At 35.2% G+C, this 25,176-nt stretch overlaps 1 protein-coding gene across 4 annotated transcripts in view; it reads right to left on the bottom strand.

The window, feature by feature from the left end:
* The window catches only part of Chrdl1 (chordin like 1), a 121,260-nt gene that overhangs the window by 81,605 nt on the left and 14,479 nt on the right, over positions 1-25,176 (bottom strand). For all 4 annotated transcript variants that reach the window (XM_070039904.1, XM_070039906.1, XM_070039905.1 and 1 more), the window contains exons 3-4: positions 3,727-3,839; positions 883-976 (exon numbers count right to left, since the gene is read on the bottom strand). In XM_070039904.1, the coding sequence (XP_069896005.1) occupies positions 883-976; positions 3,727-3,839 (207 nt within the window). The remainder of the gene's footprint in view (positions 1-882; positions 977-3,726; positions 3,840-25,176) is intronic.

Here is a 25,176-nt window from a genome sequence, read left to right as displayed (position 1 = left end):
AAGACAAGAAAAGCTATCGATCTTTAAAAGAATTTACTTCTGTTCATAGGTATGCAAAAAATGCTATTAATTTCAGGGGGTTCTCTGACTTCCTAAATCCCACCCAGGAACCCTTAACTCAAGAAATCTGTCAGAGAAAAATAGAATCATCCTATAGGATGACAAGACTTCTAGTTTACAGATCCCAACAAGGTCACATAGCTTTCTCTAGGACTTGGGTTGGGCTGACAGGCATTCTCTGAAGCATTCCATGTCTCCATGCCTTTGCTGTGGGAACCAGGCTTCACTTGGAGGGAACAAAGTGTCATTGAGAGAACCTCTGCCTCAGAAAATTACCCTAACCACAAATTGTGAAAGGTAACATCCTAGCAGCCATGTGAAAATGTTTCTGCCTGGCTCCCCCCAGAGTTACTCTTAACGTAATAACTGTGCAGTCTGAAGCAGTCCACTATTCAGCTGGCAGGCAGCTTTATACTGTCATAAACCTCTCTGGGTCAGTTTATTTGATTTATGCACAGCTCCTCATCATTTCCAAGCTATGCTTGAATGCAATTTCAGCACTAATTGCATAGGACACGTGCCACAATGGTACAACTCCCCTGGTGCCCCTTGCTGTCCATGGCAAGAAGAGGCTGTTTATGGCCACAAGTCCCCAGTCCACAATTGACCTCCCCTGTTAAATGATTAAAGGCCCAGCGAAAATTTGTTGCTAGTTACCAAGTAACTTATTACTGTCTATGTATGCCCCACTTGGGCTATAAACTGTATTGATGGCCCAATTTGGGCTGCCTAAAACTGTCCTATAGTTATTGCTGTATGGAAGTTTCCCTTTTGAGGAGTTAGGATGGGTTGGGTGAAGAGAAAAATGAGAACTCAATTTACCTGGGCAGCGAGGGCAGCACAGCTGAGGTATATGCACAGGAGAGAGGCAATGAAGATTTGGACATCTGATTCGGCTGCAAAGCACATTCCCATTCTGAAAGAGCAAAGACACCAAATAAACAGAAATGTCTTTCAAAGGTCACTGGGATCATGCCAGTTTGGGAGTCATTCAGGGGCTCACCCAAGAAACTGAATACAACAAGCACTTTTTCATTTCCCATCACCAGCATCACTGCTAGATGGATTGAAAGCTTATTGGCATGTTATTCTATGGCTGGGATCATGGCTGTTCTACTTTCAAAGCCTTATCTTAATTGTGGGAGGCTTACTCTGGCATGTCTCTGTGGCATTGCTACCCTTCCCCTGTACTCACTGCATGTCTTTTCCAAGAGCCTACTCTGATTTTGTAATCATCTGCTTGATGCCATGGAAGGCAAGGGATAATGAATAATGGGTCCCCTGAGCTGCTACCCACCCCTGTGCAAGAAGGCATCACTAGCACACGAATCTTGGATTCTATATAACTCTGCCTTGGTCCAGTAGACTGAGTGACTCTTCTCCTCATTTCCCATTTCAGCCAACATTTTTTTTCTGCTGAGAACAAGTTAAAAGTTGAGAATTGAGCTGATCAGCTAGTATTCTTGGATGGGGCAACTAGGTTCCTGCTTGATTCTTGGTTAGATGATGCCTAGCTCTGACAGCTCCTAGTCATTGTTAGAACAAAGTATGATTTTGGAAATACAATTTTATTTACATTTCTCATCCTTAATTCCTTTGAAGCAAAGGCTACTTGTATCTGTCAGCCTTTTTTGGGGGAAGAGGGTGATGAAACACATGGAGAAAGAAAAGATGCCTAGTGTGTGAGCTGTTGGTGTTGAAATCATATTAACATTTACATTGCCATGCAGACATCAAAGCTCAGCCTCCAAGAGTTGGCTGTCTATCTCCAATGTGTCAGGTAAGAATTTGACAAAATAATGCCATAATTAATAAGCTAATCAGTTCCCAGATGCTGCATGTGATACGTACTCTAGCTGTTTAAAGAGGCAGGCTTCTTTTTTTCCAAATCGGAATTATCTTACCACATCCTCTTTCCTTTTCTAGTTTGCTTTCTAGAATAAATTATTGGTGTGCAGCATTTGGAAATACCACAGGGGCTCCTTTTATATCACAGTGCTTAGAGCCAGTAAGTATCATCTGGAAATAGAATAATTGAAGATTATCAGAAATCAAACTACGCCTGTCTGACTGCTAAAATGAATCTCAAATGCTGTGTACTAAATCCATTATAGAGTTAAGAGATAATAATTGTGATAATCATAGTGCTACTGATGGAGATGGCAACAATAATAGCAGTTAATTTTTTTCAATGTTTACCATGACCAAGCTTGTTTTCAGTGACTTAGATTAGTGAATTTAATCTTTGCCACAATTCTATGAAACTGGTGATATTGTCATTTTTTTTTTGCTGGTCATGGGGCTTGAATTCTGGGCCTGGGCACTGTCCCATCAACTCTTCAGTTCAAGGCTAGTGCTCTACCACTTGAGCCACAGAACCACTTCTAGCTTTTTCTGTGTATGTGGTGCTGAGAAATCAAACCCAGGACCTCATGCATGCAGGCAAGCATGCTACCATTGAACCACCTTCCTAGCCCCTTCATCATCTTAATTTAAAGCAGATGAAGGAATTTTCAGAGGTCAAGTAACATGCCTGCCTAACATAACATGGCTCATAGGTGGTAAACCCAAATTAGGAGACTTGTTTTCTCTTCATTCTAGAACCCACAGACTTTTAATACCTTCTGACATTAATTGAAAATTAGGTTTCTGCATATTCAAAATTCTAAACACTCAAAATTCAGTTCAAGTGGCAAAATATCCACCCTTGTAAATGATAGTTCCTTTTATAGTTGAGCATGATGTAAGATTTGCAGTCCTGGCACAAGTCTCGAGTAACAGGCTGGTCTTTCTGTGCTCAGAATGCTTAATTCTTATGTCCAGTACAAAGCTACCCTTCCCAATTGTCTTAATGCAATAGTTCTCCATCAAAGGTAATTTTTCATTCCTGAGAACTCAACTATGTCTAAAGACATTTTGGGTTGTCACATCTGGATATTTTTGCTACTATCATCTAGTGGGTAGAGACAAGGAGTGCTGTTAAATATCTTACGATACATAGGACAGACCTCATCACAAAAATTCTGTCTGCAAATGTCAATAGTACAAAAGTGGAGGGACCCTAGCCTAACACGATCATAGGCACTTATTCAGAAATATAAACTTCAGCTATGGTCTAGGACAAGACCATGAAAAGAAGATGGAACTACCTACTTTATAAGAAATATGATATTTAAACTGTTTAAAAGCCTCTGAGTGACTGGATATAAGCCAATATCAAGCCAAGACAACTGTAATCATTAACAAGGTAAAGGCCAAGCTTTCAGAACCTTAGTCTTAATTAAAGTTATTGGCCAAGACAACATAAAATACACTCTCCCAATAACCCAGTATATAATCTCTCCTAATCTCCTGTGTAAAGACCAGGCTTAAAAATATTTTCCACAAATCATTTGATCTTAAAATCTAGGCACGTTTTCCAATTATCAGGTTCTTCCTTCTTCCAACATATCTTATGTCATTAGCCTAAATGATCACAGGTATCTATCTGCCCATAGCAATTGCTCGAAGATCCTATGAAAACAAAACCAAAGAGCAATAGAAGAAACAAGACAGATATTTGCTTTTCCTCGAAACTTATGTCTTAATTCCTTTTACATTTTATGCTAGCTATGTGAACATCAAAAGCCACTCTGCATGCTGAGAAACAAACATGAGAAATTGTACCTCTGAGCAGATGCAGCCCACACAGTAAACCAACCCATATGGTTCCAGGTAAGGATGCCATTTCTCGCCCACTCTATACTTCTTGTCTTGAAACATACAGTATGTCTCTGAATCTGCAAGGAAGGAAATAAATAACATGTCTGTTAGAAAATTTGGGCCAACTCACAAAATCCAAATGCGTTCACAGATTCCATCCACTTTAGTACCATGGTGAGTAATTATAGAACCATTACTACTGGCTCAGTGTTTTACATAATTTCTTTTCTGGATTCTCACAATGATCCATAAATACTGTTAGTCTTATTTATACACTGAGGGAAATCAAGAGATGTATAAACAATAAGTAGCTGAGAGTGAAACCCAAATTTTAACTACTGCTTCGTTATAAAGGCAAGTGAACATACCATTTGTCTTTAATTTGCAAATGTGTTCGCTTTAATTGTAAATTTAAGCTAATATCTGAAATATAGACAGTAGAACTTGTTAGTTCTGGGTATAAGTGTCTTTGCCTGCTTATGTTAACATTATCCAATCAAATATTTGTGTACTTACTGTTTCTCAAGCACTATGCTAAGTACTAGGAATAAAATGATGAGCACATTTTTAATACATTTCCTGCTTCCATTCAATATACAGATTTTCTCTTTCATGAACAAATCCCAGTTAACTCATTTCATGTATTTCAAAAAAATTTTGGCAGCCATAGCTTTTTCTGTACCATTTTAAACTTGAGCACATACTATATTATTTGCCTCATTTTACATATCTTATTTCTTTGATAGGAACCTCAAAATGTAGACAACTTTTATTCTTTATCCTTTCCCATCACATAATCCAGCATACTCTGGGACAATGAATATAAGCAATTGACAAATTTTCTGGTAAACTGAATTTCTAAATCAAGTGATTATCTTCCAACCTTATCCTCTTTTGTCCCCTCTCTTTTATACAAAGTGAAAACAAACCAATGTTCTTCTTGCAAAAACCATTAATTTTCCTCACTTCACTACACACTTCTCTATTATTAAAATCCAAACAATGAGTTTCAAGTGGCCCATTCCTCTAATTCTAGCTACTGAGGAGCCTGAGATCTGAGGATCAAGGTTCAAAGCCAACCGAGGCAGAATAGCCCATGAGACTCTTATCTCTATAAGGTACTTATAAAAGCTAGAAGTAGAGCTGTTGCTCAAGTGGTAGACTACTAGCCTTTAGAAAAACAGCTCAAAGACAGTGCTTAGGCCCTGAGGTAAAGCCCCAAGACCAGCACAAAAATCAAAAGAACAAAGTAAATACAGGCAATTGAAGAACCGAGATAAGAAATTTTAACAAATAATAAATAAGCTATTGGTACTGAAACATTTTTTAATATTTTGAATCAAAGAGCAATGATAACAAATCCAATGGTAAAAGTACCTAAGGACATGGGAATAGAGAACAACTGTGAAATTATGCTTTTACCTCTCTAGAAATAAAATATATCTATACTAAGAAAAATGCCTCTCATCATTTATAGATTCTACAAATCTTTCCAAATGCCCCTGATACAAATTCCAATTTTGTTTTCTTTTTTAATTTAAATTTCATTGTAAAGGTAATGTACAGAAGGGTTACAATTATGTAAATTGGGTAATGAGTACATTTCTTTTTGAACAGTATCACCACCAACCTCATTTTCACCCAGTTTTCCCCTGCCTGACTCCCCAAATTGAATAGTACATTCTCAACATAGTGTCAAGTGAGTATCACTGCTGATTTGGTTCATCCTTTGTCCCACAATTTCTGTGCTTCCAATTTCTTTTTCAAATCTTTATTTATAACTTTTTAAAAATAAGCTGGGAGACAAAATCTGGATTTGAGTCCTAATTAGCTATAGCTGTGTGACATTAAACAAGTCACTTAAACTCTTTCAATCTCAGTTTTCAACATCTGTGAAATTGGATTATGTTTCTGAAGCAGGTGTTGTAGGACTAAATGAAACTCTAAGTTATAAAGTGCTTTAAATGTAGTGATATTTTACATCTACTTTTTTCTATTATAAAATGACACATACATGTTCAATGTAGAAAATTAGAAAACATATACAAGCACAAAAATAGCAATTAAAAGTATGTAAACTTGTACATAATCTCAGCATGAGAAATGACCATTTTTAGCATGCTAATAACATATAAATAGCCCATGACTAAAGAAATCCAAAGATAAATTAGAAGCTATTTTATACCAAATAAAAATGAAGATACCATACATCAGATTGGTGGAATCCAGCTGTTTCTTTCTTTTCAATATTAATTTATTATATTATAGAGGCGATTACAGAGGGATTATAGTTACAGGAGTCAGATAATTAGTACATTTCCTTTTGTGCTGTGTCTTCTGTTCTCTCATTCTCTCCCAATCCCTTCCACTCAATTCCACCCATGAGGTGTATAGTGAGTTCCACTGCTGCACTTTTTCATCCTTTTCCCCATCGAATTCTGTGTACTCCCTCCACCCTCCTGAACACATACACTTGAAGAACGCAGATACATAAAGTAAAGAAGACAAAATCATCAAAAACTAAAAAAAAAGAAAGAAAAAGTCTCTTGTTTCCGTATCCTGGAGTTCATTTTAGTATATATATTATTATATATAAATATAAAGCGGCACTTAAGCATTGTGCCTTTGTGTTTCTTCCTTAAGAGCATCTTCTTTTGATCTCACTATGTCTGAGTATTCAGCTAATAATTTTTCAAAGAAATTCATATTTAAGAACTTACAATATAAGTGGAGAAAGTTCAAATCAACACTTTAAGAAAACAGGAAAAGCAGATCAAAAACCAAAGAAATAATAATAAAGAACAGAAATCAATGACTTGAATTCAAACCCTGGTTCTTTGGGGGGAGATTAACAAGGTAGATAATCCTCTAACAAGAATGAAGAGGGTGGGCTAAAGAGAACAGAAATTCATTATATAAACACATTCACACACACACACACACACACACACACACACACACACACACACACACACACACACACACACACACACACACACACACAAAGATAGCATATGAATCCCAAGAAATGGAGTCTTAAATGTGGGAGGAAGCCAGGTGACAGTGGCTCACACCTGTAATCTTAGTTTCTCATGAGTTGAGAGCTGAGGATCTTGATTTGAAACTAGCTTAGCCAGGAAAGTTCATGAGACTCTTATCTCAAATTAAGCACCCCAAAAATCCAGACATGGAGCTCTGACTCAAGTAGTAGAACACTAGCCTTGAGCAAAAAAGCTCAGGGACAGAGCCCCAAAGCTGGGTTCAAGACCCAGGACCAGCACACACAAAAAAAATTAGAGATGAAGGATAGGATTAAAGTAATATAACAGTGGAGTATTCCCTTCAAAGTATATTGTTAGCATCTAAGAAATTATCATAATAACACCTTTTCTGTTCATGTGTGCTAATAAAAATAGGTTTTAAAAACTCCAGTAAGATCAACAAAGCTATAAAAGAGAATAAGCAAATTATAAATACTAATGACAAAAGTGAGAACTTCATTAGTATCCACAGGCATACAAGAATAAAAAGGAATTGTTATGCATACCATTAGATCAGTTAGTTAACTACTTACATGAAAGAGATTAATTTTTTCAAAAATACGTCATCAGAAGCAGCTAGAAAAATATATAACTTGAATAGTTTTAGAAAGTGTTCAAGAATTTGAATTTGTTGAAAACTAGCTCACAATAAATAGGCTAGGTAGATTCACTGATGCATTCTAGCAAAAATTCTACTTCAGTTTTAAGCAGGAAATGCTTCACAATGATAAATTTGATGAAAAAATCATGCTATCTCCAAATTAATCAAATAAGTTACAAGAACAGAAACTGCACAGTATCCCTCACAAACTTGGATGCTATAGCTAAGATATGGAATCAACCTAGATGCCCCTCAGTAGATGAATGGATCAAGAAAATGTGGTATGTATACACAATGGAATTCTATGCCTCCATCAGAAAGAATGACATCTCCCCATTTATTAGGAAATGGAAAGACTTGGAAAAAATTATATTGTGAAGTAAGCCAGGCGCAAAGAAACATAGGTCCCATGGTTTCCCTTATTTACAATAACTAGTATATGTCTGGGACAAGCACAAAAGCTGAGATAAGATGATGTTAAGCAAAACAAACCCCAAGATAGGGACACACGTGGTTTTTCTTCCTTGCTATTGTTTCTAACGCATTTATAAGGTACCATGTGATTTTTTTGTTTCTTTGTATGTCCCTCTTCCATGGTATAACCCCTGTTTTCACTGTATTTGATGTTGGTATAATTTGGGGAAGGGAAGGGAAAAAACAAAATGTTTAAATAAGGATACAGGACCCATTGCAGCAATGAGCTGTACAAGACGTTATGTCGAAAAATGAACTTTACAGTTTAGGCAGGGTAGGGGGTTGTAGCTGAGGAGATGGGAGGGACGGGATGGTAGAGGAAAAACAAAGGAGGAGGCAATAATACTGGATAAGAAATGTACTCATTACCTTGCTCATGTAACCCCTCTGTACAGTATTTTCACAATAAAAATACTTATTTTAAAAAAAACTTGGTTGCTAAAATTCTCAACAATATTTTAGTAAATTAAATAGAACGATATATTAAAATAACAATTTATGAGCAAACAAGGTTTGCCTTGGAAATATCAGGGTAATTCAACATTCCCAATTCCATCAGTGCAATGCACCATATGCAGTTTGTAAATTATTCCCACATTGTCACTGCAAATAGATGAAGAAAAACCATGTGACAAAATTCTACATTCATTCAAGACTGAAACTCAGCAAACTGGGAATAGAGCTTCCTCAACTTGATAAAGGTCATCTCTCTCTCTCTCTCCACACACACACACACACACACACACACACAATAACTAACATTACAATAAAAAAAAAGCTGAATGCTTTCTAAAACTGGGATTCAGCCAAGGGCATCAGCTTGACCACTTCTGAAGATCTCCACCAGTAACATAAGGCAAAAAAGAAACAAAAGGGGCGACACGTTGGAAGGCAAAAAGCAAAATTTCCATTTATGGATGTCATGATTTCTACACAAAAGATCCAAGAAAATCCACTAAAATGTCACTATTAACTGTAGGAAAATATAGCAAAATTGCAGGAGAGAATCTAATCTACAAAAGAAACTAAAAAGAAACAAAGCACACTTGTATTTTTTTATAACAAATAATTGGAAAATGAATTTGTAATAGCCACCATTTACAATGGCTCCTTCAATACATGAAAATCTTGAGGTATAATTCTAACAAAAAAGTCTACACTCAGAATACTACAAAACACTGATGGAAATAATGAAGACCCAAGAAAATGGGGAAATATATATATATATATATATATATATATATATATATATATATATAATTGTGGATCAGAAGATAGAAGATTGTCAGGATGTCAATTCTCCCCAAAGTGAATTATAAATTCCATGGAATTCAAATACAAGTATTGGCAGGATATTTTGTAAAAAAAAAAAATGGTAATCTAATCAAAAATTTATATGGAAAGTCTAAGGAAGTAGAATAGCCAAAACAAGTTTGAAAAAGAAAGATGTTAGAGACTTAATATAAAACTACGATTTCAAAAACACTATAATGTTGGCAAAAGGTTACATAAACAGATCGATAGAATATCAAATAACAGACCTACACATATGTGGTCAATTGATTTTTCACAAAGGTGCAAAGGCAATTCCATGGAGAAATGATAATGTTTCAACAAATGCTGCTGCAACTTTTGGATAGTCTTGCACAACACAAAATGAAATAAATCTTACTCCATATCTTACACCACATACAAAAATGAACTCAGGATGAATCGTAGACTTTAATATTAAGTCTAATACTTTAAAGTTTCAAAAGAATACATGGGAGACTATCACCGTAAGCAAACAGCATGGCCTATGAAAAAAATACTATTTAATGTGACAGTGCTAAAAGAATAATAATAGCAGGGTATAGTGGCATATGCATCTGAGGAAGGTAGATTGTGAATTCAAGGTCAGCCTAATTTATATATTGACATACTGTCTGTATATAAAGAAATGAGAACAAATATAGGAAAGCAACCACATTTTAAAAAGAATACAGCTTGAGTTAACCCTTTACCAAAGAAGATGGAGAAATGTCAAACATATTAGTTATTTTGTAAATGTAAATTTAACCTAATAAGCCAACTATTAGTATGGAAAAACTCAAACAACTTGACAATTTCAAGTGTTAGTGAAGATATGAAACAACTGTAACTTTCATATTCTGCTGGTACTATAGTAACTCAGGAAGACAAGTTGGCAGGTTCTTATAAATTAAACATATACTTACTATATACTTCATCAGTCTCATTCCTAGTTATTTACCCAAGAGAAATAAATGCATATTCAATAAACAATCTGTACATAAATGCTTAAAGTACCTTAATTTATACTCATCAGGAACTGGAAACAATTCAAATGTTCTCTAACTGATGAATTTGTAACCATCTGGACAATGGAATATTGGTCATCAACTTAAAATAATGAATAGATGGTCATACAAACATTCATGATGCTCACAAAAATTATACTAAATGAAAATTGTCAGCACAATTGCAGCTATTTCATTCTGGAAAAGTCAAATTCATAGACACAGATGATAGATGGTAGTTGCTACGTCCTGAAGTGGAGGAAGGAATTGATTATGAAGGGACAGAGTCAATTTTTGAGTGATGGGAAAGTTCTATATTTTTATTATTGAGGTGTCTACATGACAACATGCATTTATCAAACTCAAAAAATTGTATTCTTATGGTCAAATTTTCCTGAATGTAAAATACACGAATGTAAAAACACTCTGTGTTGTATAGTTTCCATTCATTTTGGCAAATGTATAATGACAATACCCACCATTAAAGTGTCATCTAGAGTAGTTTCATACTACTGAAAACTTTTTAATGTACTTATAATGTACTATGTGATTTTGCTTTGTTTCTTTGTATGTTCTTCTACCATGGTATAATCCCTGTTGACACTATTTGATTCTGGTATCCTACATCTTGTGTATGCATTTTTCTAATTTGGGGAGGTAAAGGGAAATAACAAAATGCTGAAATAAGAATACAGGATGAGTAACCCCTCTGTACAGTATGTTCACAATAAAAAATTAAAAAAATAAAAAAGGATAAAGCACCCCCCCCAAAAAAAAGAATACAGGATGACCCATTGTTACAATGAGATGTACAAGACAGTATGTTGAAAACAAACTTTACAACTGTGGTGGGGAGGGGAGGGAGGAGTTGGGGAGGTAGGGAGGAAAGGGATGGTAGGGGAAAAATAAAGGAGGGTAAAACAATGTTTGATAGGAAATGGACTCATTACCTTGTTCATACAACTGTAACCCCTCTGTACAATATCTTTACCATAAAAAATATATTAAGAACAAAAATACCCTCCTCTGCTCTCTACATGTCCCTCCCTCCTCTTTTCCCTGCCTCTACTCCTGGCAACCACAAATTTCTTTTTTAACTTTTTAGTTTTATCTTTTCCAGAATGTCACAGACATTTTAAATATTTTAAAATAATCTTTCACTTAGCCTTAGCCGTATGTGCTAAGGTTCCTACATGTATTTTCATGACTTGGGTCCATTTTTCTCTCTCTCTATCTTATTTTTTTTCTTATGCCAGTCCTGGAACTTGGTCTCTGGGCCTGGACACTGTCCCTGAGCATTTTTGCTCAAGTCTATTGCTCTACTACATGAGTCACTCTACTTCTGGATTTTTTGATAGCTTATTGGAGATACAGGCTTTCCTGCCCAGATAGGCTTTAAAACGAGATCCCTGGATCTCAGCCTCCTGAATACTAGGATTACAGGCATGGCCACTGGTGCCTGGTTCCATTTCTTTTTAACCCATTATATGGGTTAACTAAAGCGTGTATATCCATTCCTTTCCTGATAAACATTTGGGGGCCATTTTGTTGGAATTGTTTATGGAATAAAAGATTCCATAAGCACTAGAGTACATCTTTTAGTGTGGACAAAAATTTGAACTCCTTTAGGTCATAAGTAGTAGTATACTTGCTGGATTAATTGATAAAGCTATGTTTTCCTTCTAAAGCAATTGCCAAACTGACCTAAATTAGCGTTATTGTTTTTCAAGTCCCCTAGCAATGAAAGACAATTTCTGTTGATCCATATTGTCACTAAACATTTGCTATTGTCAGTGTTTTGGTTTGGGTCTTTCTACTAAATGTGTGAAGGCATTTTATTTTGATTTGTTAATCCTTAACGTCATATAATGTTGGCCATATACTTATTTACCATTAGTATGTCTTCCTTGATGAAATATCTTTTTAGATATTTTGTTTATTAATTGTTATTCATTTTTTACTGTTTATTTTTAAGAATCCTTAGTATATTTCAAAGGCAGGTCTGTTATTTAGACACACATATGTGATTCTCCATTCACCTAAATGTATCTTCAAAAGGATATTTAAATTTTTTTAGTGCTGGTCCTATGGCTTAAACTCAAGACTTGGGCACTGTCATTGAGCTTTTTTGCTCAAGTCTAGTGTTCTACCACTTGGGTCACAGCTCCATTTCTGACTTTTTTTGGTAGTTAATTGGAGATCAGAGTATCCCAGACTTTCCTGTTGGTCTGACTTCAAATCATAATCCTCAGATCTTACCTTCTTGAGCAGCTGGATTACAGGCATGAGCCACTGGTGTCCAACAAGTATATCTTTCAATAAATTAGTCCATTTTGTCTGTTACCAGATTTGAGGACATAGAGCTGTTTATAATATTGTCTGTTATTTCCAAGTCTAAGACCTTTGTTTCATTTCTAATATTCTTATTATGAATCATATTTTCTTTTAGCTTTATGTGGCCAGAAAGTTAATTATTTCATTGACTTTTCAAATAACTAGCTATTAATTTCATTGACTTTCTCACTGTTTCCTTTTCAGTGATTTTTTTACTGTCTCTACTCATCCCTTAGAAAGCATGATATTGTAAGAATATTAAAGAAATGGGAGGACATGGAAAATTATGTTAAGTAATTCAGTCCCAGAGAGATAAAAGTTGCATATTTTCTTTCATATGTGGAAGCTACAATTAGATTATAAATATATAATTAAGTACTTTGGATGGTATGCAAGTATATACAAATGTATTTACTGAAATATAGTAGATTCAGGGGAGAATGAAATAGTATAATTCCTTAGACAGGCAAAGGCAAAGTTCACAAAATAAAAACCCAAAAGCAAGTACTTTAAAGGAGCATGGGGCTCAATGGGAGGAGAGTAGATGAATGAAGGGAAGAAGTGGGAGAGAATGCAGTTAAAAATTCAAAGTATAACATAAAATTAAGAAAAGGGAGGGAGGGCTGGGAAGGTGGCCCAGTGGTAGAGTGCTTGCCTAGCACGCATGAGGCCCTGGGTTCAATTCCTCAGTACCACATAAACAGAAAAGGCCAGAAGTGGTGCTGTGACTCAAGTGGTAGAGCCTTGAGCCTTGAGCTGAAGAGCTGAGGGGCAGTGCCCAGAGTTCAGGCCCCACAACCGACAAAAGTAAAAAGTGAGGGAAGGCATGGTTAGGGGAGGGAAGTGTGAGAATGTTGGAAGGGGTACCATTGATCAAGATGCATTGTATTCATAAAGTGCTTTGTTTAATGGCAACTCTTTTAACACATATTTAAAGGTAATACATATATATATCTCAATGTGTTTTGTTGTTATTTTAAAACTGATGTACAGAGGGGTCACATTTATATAAGTCAGGTAGGGAGTACATTTCTTTTGAAATAATGTCACCTCTTCCCTCACTCTCTTCCAGTTTTTCCCTCCCATCCCAACCTACAAATTGTATAGTTCATTTTCAGCATAGTGTCTAGTAAATATCACTGCTGCATTTGTTCACCTTTGTCCAGCCATTTCTGTCTAGTCTTTACCCTCCCAATGACAGATAAATGAACAAACAAGACAAATGGAAATGAAAACAAAAAGAGCAACAAAGAAAAACAAACGTCTTGTTTCCATTTTCTGGAGTTCATTTTGATAAATATTATTTTTATATGATGAGATGCACATATGTTTTGCGCCTTTGTATTCCTCTCTCCTAAGAATATCCTCCTTTGATTATACTGTTTGAATGCCTAGAGACATGTATAATTTATCATGTCCCAGTGTATTTTTTTTCTTTTAACATCCAGTGTGTTTACTTGTAGATTTATAGGCACATTTTAGCTACCACAAATGAGAGAAACTATGCAACCTGTTTCATCAGGTCTGGCTTACTTCACTTAATATAGTTTTTTCAAAGAATTTTCATTTCCTTACAGCTGGAATAATATAATTCTTTGTAATGGATGATTACAATTTCATTGTCTATATATACCACATAAGCACAGGTCAAAACTCCCTAAGATCTAGAATCATCATAAATCAAAGAAAGATTGGATAAATAGGATTGCATAAAACTGAAGTTTCTGCATGACAGAGGATGTAGTCCAAAAACAGAAAGCTTACAGATTAGGAGAAGATTTTTAACCAGGTATGCATCAGACAAGGGCCTCATAACTAAAGTATACTTAGGGCTCACAAAACTAACCACACAACCCAAAATAAACCCTCGAAGAAACAACAACCCACTTAATAAATGGCCTAAAACTTAGAAAAACTTCTCAGAAGAAGTAAGCATGGCAAGTAGACACATAAAGAAATGTTCAACATCTCTGGCCATAAAAGAAATGCATATCAAAATATTGAGATTCTACCTCCCCCAGTTAGAATGGCCACTATCAAGAAAATTAACAATAACAAATGCTGGTGGGGATTGACCAGAAGGGAACTCTATTACACTGTTGGTGGGACTGTAAACTTGTTCCACCATTCTGGAAATTAGTATAGACATTCCTCACAAGACTGAACATAGAGCTTCTCTATGATGCATCAATCCCATTCCTGGGCATTTATCCAATAGAACATAAACAAGGCCACACTAAAGCTACCAGCACAACCATGTTCATTGCAGTATTCTGTACCATAGTCAAGATATGGAATCAACTCAGATACCCCCTCAGTGGATGCATGGATCAAGAAAATACTCATAAGAAAATATGTTGGAAATTATCTGTACAACTGGGGAGGGGGGTTGAGGGGAAGGGAAGTGGGAGAAAACTGAGTTCAACAAGAAATATACTTAGTACCTGACTTATGGAACTGTAACCCCTCTGTACATCACCTTGACAATAATTTTTTAAAAGGAAAACATGTGCTTTGGATTTGATTTTTCTTCATTTTCTTGTTTTGTAAGGTACAAGTCTAGATTGCTGACTTTAAGTAATTCTTTTTGTACTATATTAGTTCTCTTCTATAATTTTTTCCTCTAAGCACTACTTTGACTGTAGCCAAGCAATCTTTTTTTTTTTCTCTTTGTACTTGTATAAATGCTTGAACTCAATGTCAGGGCACTCTTTCTTAGTTTTTTCATTCACTATTGATGCTCTGCTACTTGAGCCACATTTCCACTTCTGGTTTTGGCGATTAATTGGAGGTAAGAGTCTTGTAGGCTTTTCCTACTTGGGCTGCTCTGAATCAAGACCCTAAGATCTCAGCCTCCTGAATAGCTATAATTACAGTTGTGAGATACTGGCAACCAGCTCCTTAAACTTTTCTTTTTTTTTTTTTGTTGGTTGTGGGGCTTGAACACAGGATCTGGACGTTGTCCCTGAGCTCTTTTGCTCAAGGCTATTGCTCTGCCACTTTGAGCCACAGTATCATTTCTGGTTTTCTGGTGGTTAATAGGAGATAAGAGTCTCAGTAAGGGCTGAAATCTCAACCTCCTGAGTGGCTAGGATTACAGCTATGAGCCACCAGCTCACAGTGTTTTCATTATTCAACCTTCATAGACTGAACAATAATGTACCTTGACTGGTACTACACACTAGATAGTTCTCCTATGATGTCCAGGTCCTATGGTTGTTATTGTTATTATTGTTATTATTTTAAGTGTTCATTGTGCATATGAATAAAAACATACAATATTTGTCCTCTTAGCTTAGCTTAGCTTATCAACAGCATGTCTCCAGTTCCATCCATTCGTCTTTATTGCTGAATAATACTCCATTGTGTATATATACTACTTCTATCCTTTTATTTAGCCTGGTCTATAACTTTGCTATTGTGAATAGTGCTGCAATAAGCATGGATGTGAAGGTATCTTTTGCATGCTGACTTAAAAGCCTTTAAATATATCCACAAGAATGGCATAAAAGTGTCATAAGGTAGTTCTATTTTTAGGTTTATGATTAACCTCCATATTGATTTGCTTAGTGGTTATAGTAATTTATAGTCTCACCAATGGTGTATTAGTGTTCCTTTTTCTCTGAATCTTGGACAGAATTTTTTCTGGATAGCCATTCTTATTTGAGAGAAATGAAATATTAGCATCATTTTGATTTAATTTTTTTACTCTTTGCATATTGTAGGTATTAATCCATTATTTGTTGAATAGTTGCCAAAGATTTTCTCCCACTTTGTGAACTGTCTCATGGTTCTGGTAATTGTTTCAATGTGCAGAAAACTTTTTAATGATATGATTACATTTGTCTTTTCTTGCTCTTATTTCCTGGACAACTGGAGTCGTGCTCAGAAAAAGTTGCCTATAACCTGAAATTCTTTGTTTTCTGTAGAAGATTAAAGATTCATATCTTACCTTAATATCTCCAATCCATTTTAAATTGATTTTTAGAGATAGAAGTTTAGTTTCTATTTTCTACATGTGGATAATAGTTTTCTTGACACCATTTGTTGAAACATATATTTTTAGCTTCTTTGTCAAAAATCAGATGGCTGTGGCTGGGTAGGTTTATTCTAGGACTTCTATTCTATTGATCAATGTGTCGGCTTGGGGTCAGTATCATGCATTTTGTTACTATGGCTCTTTAGTACAACTTGAAGACTGAAATTGTGATACCTCCAGCATTGATCCTTTGGCTCAAGACTGCTTTTGCTATTAAGGGTTTAAAAAAAAATATTTCCATATGAATTTTAGGACTGATTTTTCTTTCTGTAAAAATACTCTTGGGATTTTTAAGAATTGACTTGAAACTCCCACTATATTTCTTTCAGCCATTTTCACAATGTTATTTTGCCAGACCATGAAGATGAGAGATATTTCCATCTTCTAGTGTTTTCAATTTCTTTTCAGTGTTTTATAATTTTTATTTTAGATGCTTTTCACCTCTTTAGACAGATTTATTCCTATGTACTCTTTGATGCTATTGTGAATGATTTTCCTGATTTAGTTCTCAGACTGGTCATTGTAGTTATATAGAAAAACTACTGTTTTTTATATGTTAATTTTACATCCTGCTACATTGGTATTCATTGGTGTTCTAGAAATGTTTGTTGGAGTCTTTAGGGATTATTAGTACAAGACTATTTAATTTGCAAGAAAAGAGATATTTTTTCAACTCTTCTCATTTGTATCTTATTTAGTTCTTTATTTTGCATTATTGGGTTGACTAGGAAATCCAGAGCTATGTTTAATCAGAGTGGGAAGAGTGGATACCCTTGTTTTATTCTTGACTTTGGAGGAAGTGGTTTCAGCTTTTCCACATTAAGTATGATGGTGGCTATATATCTTTGTCATATATAGCTTTTACTTCTATTCCTATGCAACCTTTTTTTCTTAGAAAATATTAATAGTACAAAGGACTTTCATTGTGATATTTCCATATGTGTATAATATAATTTAATCAAAATCACCACCTGTTATCACCTCTTTTAGAACAATTGTAACAGGATTCATTAATTTGTTTACTTTATTATTCATATTAGTATATGAAGTATTTCATTCATATTTACTTTTAATCACCTTTTTCCTTTACCTTTATTTCTTTCACTGGTTTCCATATTCATATACTCCTCTCATTTGACACTCTCATCATTTACTTTTTCAGGTCTTCATTCTGTGTGTGAGTGGGCTGGGGGGGAGGGGTTGACATGCGATAGTTGTCTTTCTCAGTCTGGGTTATTTTATTTAATATGATAGTTTCCATTTCTATCCATTTTCCTGCAAACATTATGTCCTTCTTATTTTTAATAGCTCAATAATAGTCTATTTTGTATATGTGTCATCGTTTCTTAGTTTAGCTATTGTGAATAATGCTAAATTCTATGATAGATATGTTCAGGGATTGTAGAACAAGCTCAGGTGGTGCTCTATGTTACATTTTTCAAGGCAACACATAAACTTTGATACATAGTATTTTCATTCTCACTTGATTTATTCTGAGACTGCTTCTTTGGTCCATGAGCTATTTAGAATTTACATCTGTCATTGTTATTGCTTTCTAGTTTAATTGCAATATCGGCTGGCAGCTTACTCTGTATGATTCCTACTATTGCATTCTATGAACCACAATGTGTTTTATTTAGATGAATGTCACATAAAACCTTGTGAAGTATTTGTGAAGTATGTGTATTCTGCTATTGGTAGTTTCTCTATCTATCTATCTATCTATCTATCTATCTATCTATCTATCTATCTATCTATCTATCTCTATCTATCTATCTATCTATCTATCTATCTATCTATCTATCTATCTATCTATCTATCTATCTGTCATCTAGATATCAGATACTGTTAACTCATAATTCTGTTTAATCTGTATAGGTCTTTACTGGTTTTTGTGCTTGTTATCTCTATTCATTGCTAATAGGTAGCAGTAGAAATCTCTAACTTTAATCGTTTGTCTATCTATCCTTACATTTCTGTCACTTTTGCCTTGCATATTTTGAGAATTTTAGGTGTGTACATGATAAACGTTATTATGTCACCTTTAAATATTGACATTATTTTACTATCTTTAATAGCTTTCTTGCCCTGAAGTCCTTCTCTGTAATAAATACAGCAAATCCAGCTTTTTATGGATTAGTGAAAAGTGCTGTATACCTTTCTCCATTTATTTGCTTCTATTTCAATCAGAATAATGTCTTCGAGGTCCATATATGTTGTGGCAAAAGGCAAATCTCCTTATTTTAAAGATGACTATCCTATTGTACATATTATGCTAAGTAAAACAAATCACACACACACACACACACACACACACAAAACAAATCACATACCTAAAGAAAATAAAACATAGGGTATAGAGAGAAAAAGGGGAGACACAGGTCACATGATACAAAATACCTACTATGTAGGATGAACTAGTCTACAGATGTAATACACAGCTTAAAATAGTGCATTTCATTCATTATCTGCATGTGGATATCCAGTTTTGCCAGCAACATTTTTTGAAGAGGTTGTCTTTTTCCAGCAAATGTTTTTGGATCACTTATTGAATATTAAATGGTTATAGGCCTGTGCATTTATTTCCGGGTGTTTCATTCTGCTCCATTGATCTTCAGGATTGTTTTGTGCCAGTACCAAGCTATTTCCATTATTCTGGCTCTGTAATAGAATTTGACGTTTGGTATTGTTATTTCTCTAGCACTATTCTGTCTGTTAAAGACTGTTTTAGCTATTTGAGGTCTTTTTATTGTTCCATAAAAATTTTTGGATTGCTTTCTCTATCTCATTGAAGAGCATTGTTGTGATTTTGTTGGGTACTGCATTCAATTTGTAGATTGCTTTGGGCAGTATTGGAATGGCCTAATGAGCTAGAGAGCCTTCTCAGAAGAAATAAAAGTGGTCAAAAGACACATAAAGGAATGCTTAACATTTCTGGCCATAGAGGAAACACAAATCCAAACAACACTGAGATTCTACCTTGCATCAGTTAGAACGACCATTATCAAAAAAAGAGAAATGATAACAGATGCTGGCAAGGATGTAACCAAAAGGGAACTATCATACACTCTTGGTGGGTTAGACTTTTTCAACCACTGTAGAAAGCAGGGTGGAGGTTCCTCAAAAAAATAAGCATAGGGCTGGGAAAGTGGCTCAGTGGTAGAGTGCTTGCCTTGCATGCATGAGGCCCTGGGTTCGATTCCTCAGTACCACATAAGCAAAAAGAAAAAAGCCAGAAGTGGCACTGTGGCTCAAGTGGTAGAGGCTAGCCTTGAGCTGAAGAGCTGAGGGACAGCTCCCAGGCCCAGAGTTCAGGCCCCACGACTGGACCCAAAAAACAAAAAACAAACAAACAAAAAAACCCATAGAACTACCCTATGACCCACCAATTCCACTCCTGGGCATTTATCCAAAAGATTACACACCACAATACATTAAAGCCACCAGCACAACTATGTTTACTGCAGCATTATTCACAATAGCCAAGGTATGGAATCATCCCAGATGCTGCTCAATGGATGAATGGATCAAGAAAATGTAATAAATATATATAGCAGAAATTTATTCAAATTAGAAAGAATGATATTGTAACATTTGTGAATAAAATGGAAAAACCTAGAAAAAATATGTTAAGCGAAGTAAGTCAGAACTAGAGACCCAAAGATCACATATTTTCTTTCATATATGGAAGCTAAAATTAGTTTATAAATATATAAGTAAGTACTTTGGGTGGTATGCAAGTATACACAAGTGTATTGACTGAAATATGGTAAATTAAAGTGAGATCTCAAGTAATGTAATTCCTTAGAAAGCCAAAAAGTTCAGCAAAATAAAACACCAAGAATTGGTGACTTGAAAGGGTTGGGATGTTGTCAAGGGGGACAGTCTCATTCTCTTTAATATTTTGTGTTAACTTATATTTCCTCAGGGTTTGTATTTAGTATCATTTATCATCTGAAAGAATAAAAAAATCTAAAAAGTACTTTTTTACACAGAATTTTTGTGGTCTTTAGCTAAGTCTGAAAAATACAACTTTCTTTTACAGATACAAATTAGACTTCCATTCCACAACATTCAAGGATAGAGTAAGAAATATTTAACTGATGACATCATGAATTTCCCAAGACTAATTTCTAAATAAGGCATCTTTCCCTACCTTTTGGAGTGAAAGGAAAGGGACTGTATGTGACAATAAATGTAAAGTCTCAGTGTCCAACACTTTAGTGGTTTGCATTTGACATACTCAACTTATTCGAACATTTCAGACAGAATCCAAAGTACAATTGGAAGCAAATCCATGAAGGTGATGTTTTCAAATGGAATTACTAGGCTAGCAAAAATAGTCATATTTATATGGATTCAGACCACTAGTATTTAAATGGAAGTAAAGCAACAAATTATTTAATAAATTTATGTCTACATTGTCAAGCACTGTAGAACTTGTAAACTATGTATTTGATTCTGTATTTTTTGAATTATTGTTACTCAGTGTTTGACATCAGATCAACTTTAAAATATGAAATTGGGCCAGGTAATCCTAGCTGCTGAGGAGGCTGACGTCTGAGGATCACAGTTCAAAGCTAGAGTGGGCAGGAAAATGTGGAGTCTTATCTCCAATTAACCACCAAAAGACAGAAGTGGAAATATGGCTCAAGTAGTAAAGCACTGGTCTTAAGTGAAAAAAGCCATTTGAAAGTGTGTGGCTGAGTTCAAGCCTTAATATTGGCACAAAAAAGAAATCTGAAATGCAGAAGTGGTACTCACTAAACAGTATGTTTAAAATGAACTAAACAACTTGTGGGTGAGGATTGGAAGAAAAAACTAGGCAGTAGCAAAGGAAGGGGTGACATTGTCTAAAAGGAAATAATCCATTATCTGACTTAGGAAACTCTTACTCCTCTGTACATCACCTTTATAATAATAATAAAAAATAACATTGAACAAGATACTGCTATCTGCTATACATTCTGCATGCCTAGATGATTTACTCCTTTCTTAGTCTAAGAAGAAATGGAGTAAAAGAAGATAAAGACCTCTGTAAGGCTAAGCAATCACTAAAATCAGATAACTATGATAGATTATGTTGGTTTCAAGTGCATGCATTTTTAAAACTCTCATTTAAATTGTTAAAGATCTTAACTGGTAGGAGAGTCTATTTTGAAAAAGTATATATCGATGCCACAAAGAGGATATTGTCTGTCACTTTTAAATAAGTTGCTTTTTCTTCAGAAATAGCAGAGAATATTTCAGACACTATTAAATGAATATATTTAATGCGCCTGACCTTATCATTATTCATGTATGACACAACCCAAACTAGTTTCAGCAGATAGGTGCCACTTTTCCCAAATTCAGCTTAATAAGGAGGATTGTTAGTCAAAGTGTGAACGGTATGCATTTTCCTGATCTAAATTTGACTCCAAGGCCAGAAGACAAGGGATGAGTGACTGAAGTGGCCAGGGAACCAAGTCTTAGATACATGGAATCAGTGAGAATGATGGTGATAATAGTAGTGAAAGCACTTATAGTTTGTTATTAGAGCTTCTTAAATGAGATAAGGAACAAGAGTAAAAACAAGGAGCCAGAACTTCAAGAAAAACGGCTAATATTCCCAGCTCAATGATAAAGAAGCATAGTAGGATTTCTTGTTGTTCGGAGTAAAAAGGAAGTCATCTTAGGCTAGATTCTTCTTGCTTGCTGAAAAACACTCAAGCCCCTGATAAGCTTGTATGGATTCAAGCACTACTAAAAATGCTCTGACTTAAGGCTTAACACCTTTCTACTTGACTTAGGCATCCAACTTTTGAGCATTTTTTGTGGGGCAAGTTCTGTTCTAAAGATTTTACATATATAAAATCTGTAAATTCTAACAACAGTCCTAAGATATGGACGAATATTAGCTGTATTGACAGAAGAAAAATAAATATAAAGCACAGACAAGGAGTGTTTCAGTTTTTTAACTTGTTCAAGTTGACATTACCAATCAAGTATGAAGTGGGATTTAAACTTGAATAGTCTCATGTGGAAACCAAGGACTTATGATCATTGTATCATTTTGTCTCTATTGCTATGTGGTTGATAAGGCGCCATTCATTTACCTTCAAAACTCACAAAGTGAACTTTTCCATACATTGTTCCCTAATCCTTTCTCAAATTTACACTCTACCTTTGAAACACAGCTCTAATCACCTTTCAAAGAGCTGGTGTTGTTTTCAGGAAAGTCAGGCCACATTCAATATAAACTATAGAAAACGGCAGAGATGACAGAGGCTTTTTCAATCAAGACTGGTGCTGTAGCACATGAGCCATACCACTACTTCTTTGGCAGATTTCACATTTTTTGTATCTATGTTAATGACAGAGCACGAATACTATGAATACTACACCTGATCCCAAGAGCTTTGAAATCAGGTGAAAGTTTATTTCATTCTTTTCAAACATAGCAGCATTTTCCTCCAATGCTCAGGTGGCATTGATCCCACATTACTGTACCAGTGTCTTCCAAACTATGCTTCTTGAGCAGGCAAGTATCTTACAAATTCTAATCCTGAGAGAAACCTGATCCTAATGCAAACATAATGGCTTTTCATCAAGTACATTAGTCTTATTATCTCCACAGTATGGGATTTAGCCAATTATACCCCAGAGAGAAATCCACAACTCCTTGAATGAGTAAAATTCAAGAACTAGAGGCAGACAAGAACAGTAATGTCATTGATGCTATTAAACAGGGCTCTGCAATTACTGACATTGATATTTTTCAAGTGCATAATAAATGTAAATACCATAATCTTTAAGACATGTTTGAGCAAACAAGTCCATCCAAAATGGAAGGGTTAGCACACAAACTGTTATCTCTATGAAAACACTAGATAATTGTCAATTTTCAGAATCGATGATAAAGTCAATTTATGCACCTACTTATAAATTTGAACTATTAAGAAAATTCTGGCAACATCCAGGAAAATTTAATGAGCTACACCATATAATCAGCCATACCTAATATCCAAGCATAACAACTTGGATAAGAATCCCAAATAGTCTAATTTTTTGAAACAATTATAGTGCAGTGATGTTTAGGAGATATGAGGAAGAAAAGGTAAAGGGATTCTTTACCAATAGCTGAGAGACCCCAGCTGAAGAATGCATGACTTACTATCACCTAGTGGCATCCGAGAATAGAATTTGGTTGACAAGAAATTCTAGTAACATGTGAGATGCACCTTCAACTTGCATCATCATAGCTATTTTCCAAATGGTTCAGCTGGCCTTAATTAGAGGTGAAAATCCCTGATGCTTCAGAGGCCCCTGTTAATAGAACAATGATTATAAAAAGTCAACAACAAAGAAGTGTGTCACCACACCATAGGTATTTTCCCCATCTGCCAAGATTAAGCAAAAATGGCAGACAACACCTGTAATCCTACCTACTCAGGCGGCTGAGATTTGAGGATCAGGGTTCAAAGGCAGCCTGGGTAGGAAAGTATGTGAGATTTTCATTTCCAATTAACCACCCAAAAAAGCTGGAAGTGGAGCTATGGATCAAGTGGTAGTGTGCTAGCCTTGAGCATGAAAGCTTAAGGACAGAGCCTAGCCCTGAGCTCAGCCCCAGGACTGACACAAAAAGAAAAAGATTAGATTAAAACTCAGTAACTCCATCACCAAGTTCAAAATCAAGAAACATTCTTATGAACTCTTTTTGAAAACAGCTATTACTGTAGACACATCACCATGTCAGTATTACTATATTTATCCTAACACATATGGTCAGTAGAAATGGAGAGATGAACCTTTTCTGTTCATTGCATTATGTGGGCACATCAAGTAAACAAATCACTTTATAATTATTTCCTTAGAAAGCTCCCAGAACAATGAGAAAAATGAATAAGTACTTCTCTTCTGTCATTTATCAAACTTGTGGCAAAATGAAGGAGAACATACATACTTTTTTTTCCTTATGTCTCTGAAATGGAGTTTCTAGAATCGAAGAACTTGTCAGATTCCCTAAGAACTTTGAAAATTTCCAGGCTGTGAAAACCAGTGAAAAGGAATCCAAGAAGAAGTCAAATTTTTCCTTCTGTGCGTACAGCTTACTCCCTTATCCAGGAACTATCTCATTCTTATTCACTGGATCATTTACCCCAAACTAATTCACCATAATATATATTGAGGTTTGTGTTAATATCCTGACCCTCCCATTACTTTTTGTGGATATTTCTGTTTTCTAGTAGCAGGTAGGAAAATCCAATGAAAAGATCTATAGTTCAAATCTGTTTGAAAGTGAAGCAAAGTGACACCATTGGTTAAGAGGAGAACTGGGGATTTGCCATCAAATTTCAATTCATTGTTCCCGTCTATTTTGTATTAGCATGGATAACTGGAAATTGATGGTATTCTCATTAGTCTGGCCTGTGGGGAAATCCTTTTGCAGAAAGACTATTTGGCTGGTGAAAACTGACCTGTCTTTTCTTCTGACTAAAATAATCTGTTCTGTGTAATATGCCATAGGACTTGAGGAAACAATCCAAGCTCTTGTTAAAATAATTCTTCCTATCATCACTTCAGCTTCAAAGTATCTACTAAAGCAGAGTTTTTGTTTTGATGGAAATATTTTCTTTATATTTAGTT

This window comes from Dipodomys merriami, unplaced genomic scaffold (assembly GCF_024711535.1).
Source record: "Dipodomys merriami isolate MVZ:Mamm:240054 unplaced genomic scaffold, mDipMer1.0.p SCAF_3, whole genome shotgun sequence".
NCBI classification, from domain to species: domain Eukaryota; kingdom Metazoa; phylum Chordata; class Mammalia; order Rodentia; family Heteromyidae; genus Dipodomys; species Dipodomys merriami.
This window is presented reverse-complemented; position numbering and strand designations above follow the sequence as displayed.